The sequence below is a fragment of the Bolinopsis microptera genome, chromosome 1 (genome assembly GCF_026151205.1).
Source record: "Bolinopsis microptera isolate Bmic1 chromosome 1, MBARI_Bmic_1.0, whole genome shotgun sequence".
NCBI classification, from domain to species: domain Eukaryota; kingdom Metazoa; phylum Ctenophora; class Tentaculata; order Lobata; family Bolinopsidae; genus Bolinopsis; species Bolinopsis microptera.
Window position 1 is genome coordinate 17,119,635 of NC_087072.1, and position 8,304 is coordinate 17,127,938.

The following is an 8,304-nucleotide window of genomic DNA, read 5'->3' on the forward strand; positions in this document are numbered from 1 at the left end:
AAAGTGAAGCTAGACTCGACGTGAGGCTATGATAGGACCAAATTATAGGCTAGATAAGACTGAAAACTTGGCCCACAGTCTTGATCTAAGTGAAGCTGTCGGACGTTGGTTCTGAATTCTGATTAATAGAATGCCTTGCCAGGCATAAAAGCTCTCAACTGTATGGGACCTCGATCTCACAGAAGTTAGTGAACTTTTCAATCACATTTTTTCCTAGTCATGTGCCTCGGTGTGCACGCTCTACACTGCAAATAAGGGCTGATGAGTTGGTCCCAGAAACCACGTTTAATAAATAGATCATAGTTTAAAAGTTTTAATAACTTGGCGAGGGATGTGCGGCAGTGTGGCATTAGGAATTTGGGATATGGAATGTGTAGTCTAGACCCAACACACATATTGTTACTCATAGTAAAATGTTGTACACAGGGTACATTGTTACACGTCACGAGTCTTGCACATGTAGACTGAGGCCGGGGTCCCTTTAATGGTGCACCACCACACTTGAACAATGTGACCAGCGTCGGGGTATTTCCTACTCAATCCTCCCACCCCATCACCCAGTCAGAGATCTCCAAATTGACCACGTGATTCTTATCCGCCAATCAGAAGAGAGGATCACGATCACGCGACCTCACGGCACCTGCAGTGTTCAAGGGGGTCGAACATGGCAAATCAATGTCATGCAGGTAAGGTAACAGTGCTGTGTAGTGATCTATTAGGGGTAATAATGCTACTCAGTGGTCTTGTACACTACAAACACACTCTTGCGACAACTCGTGACACATTGGCTAACACACTCAGCTGTATATACCTGTATATCTTGGAGATTAGGAACCTGGCCGGGGGTGCTGGGGGTGCCGGGCCGGGGTTAATTGTATAGTAAGGGCGGTTACACTGGTATTGTTGTATAGTGATGGGGAGGGGGGGAAAGGTAAGTATAGTGGTAATTTATTATTGACTACGTCTTATAACGAGCAAAACTAGATGTCATCATCATGTTGGTTCACATTCACTATTCAGTGATAAGGCGAAATAGCTTATACTTATATTTTGAAGTAGAAAAGTAGAAACTATATAATTTACTATATAATTTAACTAAATGGGCATCTCCAGTATGGGTCAAATTTAGTTGGATTTGTATCCCGCTTTGCAATTATTATCTCTGACAAAACTTTCGTAGTCAATACCAGTTAAGGCTGGTCGGGGTGACCTTCTCAAAGTTTATCTCATTGTAAACCGTTGTTAATGTTCAAATGTTACAATATCCAGATCGGAACATAATCAATTAGTTGTATTGTGTAATTATAAACGCGTAGTAGCGACAAAGGAAACTGCTGACCTTTTAAATTAAAAGGTGTAGTTTTCTTTGTCGCAACATCGTGAATACTGAAGACTTTGAACAATTGTCATGTTCAGATATTATTTAAATTATTTCGAGAAATTTCGTAGCAAGTCAGTTGACCACATCTGCCTATCAACAATATTGTTAATTATCCGCCAGCTGAGAAAGACAGTGTCAGATCGCCTTGGCACACTTGATTTGTCAATTTTGATCGACAAACAACAAATCTCGTCAGCAGCATGACCAAATCACTTATTTATATTTTTATCCAATAACCGTTTATAGTAACATCCAGCACGCCGCCGCATCATCACGACAAAATGTTCCGTGTCTTCTGATAGATTGTCACAGTACCGTTTACCACCCGATCATCTCTCCTCCTCGCCAGAATACCTTGACGCTCGTCAGCCGCCAAGCTAAGTAATAACACATAATGAGGTGACACAACTTGGTTTGCAACGGTGGAACACATCATTACCTGCTTGTTAGGGCAGCTAACAGATCAGACCTGTGAAGCGAAACTGTCAGTCCGCACCCGCTAATTAATAGAGTCGCACAGTTACCGCACCACATCAAACCAAATACATCCTAACAGATTAATCATTAGCTACCTCCTCTAAATGTTAGCTTTATTCGCCACAGCCCGTCTGACGAGAGAGCGAGTGACGTCCAGCGTAGTGTTATGCTGAGATAGCTCCTTTATAATATATTTCGTTTAACAAACCAGTGTAAAGTTGTCACACAGACTCCTTCATGAATCATGACAACAACACGGCCCCCCTCTCGTATAAACGATTATCTTTGTACTATAACAGCTTGTGTACAACACAATGCTTTGTGAAATGCGAACAATTCATATCGGCCAAGTGTGGAGAGATCAGAATGGGAAGAGAGGTCTGTCACATTGTTATACTTTTAAACGGTAAAAAACAACTAAACACAGGGTTATTAGGAGACCGTGTAATTATTGTTTAGTGATGTAGTTCACACTCCTACACTGACCGGGCCGGGAAGCATCACTAAAATATTCAACAGTACACTAACTCGGCTTAGCCTCAGGGACCCTTCAATTGTTTAGCAATTTAGACTCGCTCAATAGCTCAGTTAATCGGCTCCGCACCAAAGCAATGTATTTTATTGTGCTTCATTAATAGTTTTATGTTGTTTAAAATGCAATAAAGTGTAATTGTAGAGAATATCTGCTAGTAATATATATATATATATTATATCCAGAGTTAGAGAGAGAGAGAGAGAGAGAGATAGAGAGACAAGCAGAACTGAGTTGCATGTAACAAGTGCTCCAACCTCAGTGTACAGTACAACAGCTGTTATCAGTTCAGTTCTGTGCATACTGCTTGTGCATACTGCTTGTAGGGGCGTAGCTGCATGTCATCATCCATCCGTCAATTCAAATAGTGGTCATTGGTCATGTTATATTATACACGGTGCTTTCTTTATCTCTAAATAGTGTAAGCTATAAAGCTATGTGAAGAATAGAAAAATTGAGCTGTGTATATTACAAGAAAACACCTCGTTCGCTAACCCTTGTTCTTGACTCTTTTGTGCCTAACGGCACACGAGTCTTGTGAAATAACTGAAAGACTAACGCGTATTCAGGAATCATATGAACTATAAATCTGGATACTGGTGGGGAGGTGAGCCATATTTTACAGAAAAGTGACAGCGATTACCAAACCAGTGCAGCTGCCAGTATTAACCGACCAGAAATGACTGGGTGTACAGTGCACAGTGGGTATACAGTGCACAGTGGTAACTGGTAATGCCACTTAGTGTTTCGCAGTAAGTGATCACATATTTTTTATTGTACAATAGCTGTTAAGTACAGTAGATGACACTGTGTAATGTGTATTTTGACTAATTCTCTCTTGTGCAAATCTTGTCAAGTGAGATGAACCTATGAACGGTAACAAAGTAACATGGTCACATGCATCATGAACATTTAACTGGTAAGATGATCCTATAATGTACACTGCCATTACCATAACAATAATACTCGCTTTTAAAAACTGGAACTGTTAGCTTCCACACGGACTATACTCTTCAATCGTGTGAATATACCTCCCTCTATTTATTACACTTAATTTACTAATGTTGCCTCTTATGTGCGACAAGTTGTCTTTGTTTGAAGAGTTAAAGTAAAATAATATTTAACTGATATTACTAAATTTGTGGAGCACACACATCACACTAACTCGGATTGATTGATTGGAATAGTGAAAAATATTTTACAGTTTTAATTACCGGTTGTAATTGTGTTCGTTGTAAATTTTGCATAGCAAGCTTGTTTTAAATTATGTTTTATAACAGTGGATGTGTCATACAGTGTACAATCCGGGCCAAACAGATAATTCTGCAATCATTACAACACGATGCTTGTGTTATAAGGTACATATTCAGGGTTATATGAGTTTATTATGTGTTTAATTATATTTCATACTATAACATTGCATTTAAAAAGCTAACACATACCTTGTTGATATAGATGTGGTAGTTGTGAGCAGGAAGCATGATCTCCTCATTTTCTAGCTTTTCCAGGACCACTGGGACACATTCCTCACCCGAAGGGAACATTCCTTTTCGCTCGAACTTGTCAGCAATGTAGCTGAGGACATTTTCAGTGGATGGCCTAGTATAAACCTCGTTCACTGACATGTACCTGAGGAGAGTGTAGATTTGTAGAAAAGTTACTTAGATCATATAAAAATAATCAATTAATTTGCCCTTATCTCCTTAATCAATTGCTAACAGATTTCAATTATGAAATTTCTATACATTATACTCAAGGATCGACTGGGACCCGTTATTTTGGCCGAGACCGGGACTGGAAAAACGTGCAGTGTCTGGGAGGCGGAACTTAAACTGGGACCAGGACTAGAGAAAATTTGATGTACTACTCTGCACTCGTGCTGTATAAAATTGACGACATCAAAAACATTATATTTAAATGCTAACTGGCACTGACGGAATTGATCTCCAAGAAGATAAGGTCTATCAAAAAAAGTTGATGTTTGCATTTCAGGAATTCCGAATATGTCAGATCATTGTTTGTTTGTGGAGTAAGTTCTGAGCATATTATAATATGTGTATAAAACTGCTGTCCCTCACTTCCTCAAGTCTACTCTGATCTGCAATTCTGAAACAAGAGCAAGCAAAAGCAATAGCAGTCGGTAGTAGTTGCCACTAAATCTACAATTTGTTGATCTTCACTCATATGGTTCAATGAATTTCCACAGAGTGCCGATTGAGCTTCTTTAAACAATGCAAAGCGGGACAACAAAGCTTTTACATTTTTAAGCTTTGGAAGCAAATGCTGCTAAAGAGTCTCTGCTTTGCTGAACTACTCGAGAGAGGAACTCGATTGTTTCTAAGTCAACCATCTGGAATTCATGTATCACATCATCAATTAATTGTCACTGATTGACGACGTGAGAGGCGAGAGCCAGATCAGATTATATGCGTTCTCGATATAATGGTAGATCACTGATTTGACCAGATACTTGAAGAGTATTCTGGAGCCCCATAAATGTGATACTGTGTAGTTCTTTATATTATACTAACGTGTTTTTCATTGATTTTCAGACAAAAAAAGATTTCTAAAAATCTCTAGTCCCAGCCTAATCGAAAAATGTTGACAAGGAACCAGGACTAAGCTGGGATTCCAGTTAATCCTTGATTTTACTAAAAGTGCTACTTTAAGTTCCAACATAATATACTTACATTGTAAAGGCTGCATTCAGTTGTTGTAGTAGGTCAAGAATATCATAGATTTCTTTGTGACAAGTTAGTCCCATCATTTGGAGATCTGCTTCATTGATTCCCCTTATTACTCCCACATCATCATATCCATTAGATAAAAACATATCTATATATGTTTCCAGTTGGAATCTTTTCAGGAGGTCTTTGATACATTCTTCCATGTTGTTTTGAAAATGAATCATACCTAATACATATAAAGGGTTTCATTGCCATTTGCCAACTTCTTAACTAAACAATTTAAAATATATTTGATCAATGGTCAGGGTGGTTTTAGAATAGTTTTTCAAGATGCCATGTTGCGCCACTGGTGCAGGGTGTACAGTAGATTGGAGTTTTCATTAATGAGTCCCAGTAGAATCACATGGTTTCTCTCAGCACAGTATTACTGATTCCTAATTAAAGGCTATGTTTGACAAGCACTCATGTGTTATCAAACTAAAATGTGGAATTCATCATGTTGGGGATCAGTGAATATTACAGTTATTTAGAAAAAGACAGTTTGTTGGGATGATGGCTAACACTTTTTCCCTGACACAACAGCACGTGGAATCTCAAATATAAATAATCTAAATAATGGTGATTTGTGAATCTACCTGGATAAGGAATTAGATTTGGTTAATCGTACAAGCATAATAAATGCTCTTGGTACATTTTTATTCACATAGGCAAAATGTATAACTTTTTAATGCCTTTCGGAGAAGTATCCACTTGATATAATTTAATGAAATTTTATTCTTTTCACTGTTTTTGCAAAAAAAATGAATGAGCAATTACTGATTACTCCCAAATGAATGTAGTGTGTTACATAGCCTGGGATGATGTCCATTAACAGCAACAACCAACTTGAACTACAAATTAATAAAACAATTATATACTTAACTACATGTACTGTTTGCTTATAATAAGAAATGATTCTCTGTTACCACCAGCAAATGCTGGCTTGTCACTAATCCAGCACCATTTCTTGTTTTTTCTTGGGACCACACCAATACCAAATTTTGCATGCATTCAAGTAAGGAGGAATCTCTCTTCCTGAATTGGAAGAATTGTAATGACTTCTTTCAAAGTGAATTGGAGTTGAATAAATTTGTGATGGCAGATTACGAAACAAGCAGCATAAGTGGTCCATTGATGCCAACAATTTCGAATACTTAATGCTTCAATAATTCATATCAAATATCAAATCATGCCTGAAATATCCAAGTAATCATTAATACTTGGATATATAAATACATAAATATTGATAATATAAGGTTGTCATACGTTAACGGGTGATACTCGTAGAATATTTGTTTCAAGACCGTCGACGAGTCCAACTCGGCGCGCGTCTTGGTAGGTTATAAACCTACAAGATAAAATTATTGAAACGACAATGGGAGTCACGACGTGCTACAAGCCTGAATAAAGATTCGGCGGAATGACAGCAAACAGGCTTGAGGCTGAGCGCAAACTAGCATTCTTTACAGAATTAAATTATTTGCTATTTTAGATTTATTAATAATAATAATTACAGAGCAACGATCTGGAAGGGTTGACATCGTCAATCAAGTTTGAGCGCCACCCATGAGTAAGCTTACAGTTTGTAGCGCGATGCACTACTGGGTCGCGCCGCGCATCAAATAATTCTTCTCGGTAGATCGGCGAGATGCACCTCACCGAGCTGCGAAGGATTGACATCGTGAATCAAGCTTACAGTTAGCTATCAGCTTCACCTAACCATGTGCTTTCACAAGGGCTCTGGATAGAGCAAGCTATCAGCCAGGCCATGTGGGCCAATTGTAAAAGTAAGCTATACGCCTTTACTTTGTATGTAGCATTTTGACTTTGTGCATTGTATTGCATTGTATTGCATTGTATTGCCTAGTATTGCCTAGGGTCATATTTATATAATGTTATATTATATATAATATATAAATTAAAATATGTGTATTTTGAAAAGGAAGCGGCGCGCGCTTACAACTTAGCTGCGCTGTCAGCGTAACTTCGAAAATTTTTTAACAAGTATCATTCGTTTAGTTAATTCAAACTGGTTAACATCTGCAATAAATTCTGCTGTTCAAAACATGTAGGTCGTAGTTGTCATACGTTGTATGACCCGCCGTGCACGAGTGCGCGGCTCCCCCTGTATCGTAGAAACTCTATAGTGAAACAACGATGGGGGTCACGACGTGATACAAGGTCGTAGGAGAAACTTCGATTTAAAATTAAGGTTTCTAGTATCAGTTTTGTCATTTAAAAAATAAAACACAGTAGTCAAAATAGAAAAGTTTTTAAATTAAACAATTTTTAATATTCTTTGAATTTAAATGCTGTCGTAAAAGTCAAGTAATAAAATATAAAAGTAAAAGGATGGATGGTTACAGATTATTGTAATATTCAATATTTAGAAGAAATATTAATTTACTAATTTTAATTACAGCTTGTAGCGCGATGCGTTACTGAACCGCGCCGCGCACTTAATAAGGCTTCTCACAGCGACATGCGCTACTGTGCCGCGCCGAGCTGCCATGAATTGACATCGTCAATTAAATTACAGCCAATAGGAACAGCAACATTGGAGTAGATCCAAAAAGAAATCGCCCGGTGAAGTGGCGGTACATAAACGTACGTGCATACATACATACCATAAATCACAGATAGGCGCGCCTGGTCATACTGAGCCGCGCACAAGATGATACCTTTCGCGATATCATATGACGTTTACTATTCACTATATTGGGCCGCTACAAACTGGGATCAAAAATAAGCATCGTAAGTCAAACATTTCTTGTCCAGTAACAAGTAATAACAAATCTTTAAAATGAATTATTAGACTGATTTGCAACAAAAATGTGACATTTAAAACATTATAGTGTATAACAACTACACATTTTATTTCTGAGCAGTGCATATGGCTAATATTCAGAACTTCTGAACGTGCTATGTTAATAGATGCCAAAAGTAAGCCACTATCGTTGAAAACAGTATTATTTTTGTTCACCAATATCATCAAACTCAAATGAATGTGTCCATTTAAATTAAATCAAAGTCGGTTTTAACAAACTTGAAATGTATATTCTCATAGTTATTGTGTTTTTAAATTAATTTATTCTTCTGTGCGACTAGTATAGATGGAGGTGGTGAGCCTTGGGCAGAACTATTTCATGTAGTAGGTCTGTTTCTTATTGCTTATACTTGTTCCTTGT

The 8,304-nt window shown here is 37.7% G+C and overlaps 2 protein-coding genes across 4 annotated transcripts in view; both read right to left on the reverse strand.

The window, feature by feature from the left end:
* Positions 1-8,304, reverse strand: part of LOC134825991 (lysosomal cholesterol signaling protein-like) — a 383,362-nt gene that overhangs the window by 358,726 nt on the left and 16,332 nt on the right. The gene's annotated exons all lie outside the window — the stretch shown is intronic.
* Positions 1-8,304, reverse strand: part of LOC134825995 (uncharacterized) — a 32,973-nt gene that overhangs the window by 8,788 nt on the left and 15,881 nt on the right. For 2 of the 3 annotated variants that reach the window (XM_063838236.1, XM_063838234.1), the window contains exons 2-3: positions 5,081-5,303; positions 3,833-4,019 (exon numbers count right to left, since the gene is read on the reverse strand). In XM_063838236.1, the coding sequence (XP_063694306.1) occupies positions 3,833-4,019; positions 5,081-5,301 (408 nt within the window). In that variant the 5' untranslated portion in view covers positions 5,302-5,303. Of the gene's footprint in view, positions 1-3,832; positions 4,020-5,080; positions 5,370-8,304 lie in introns of those variants that run through there. The other variant, XM_063838235.1, reaches the window with a different exon arrangement.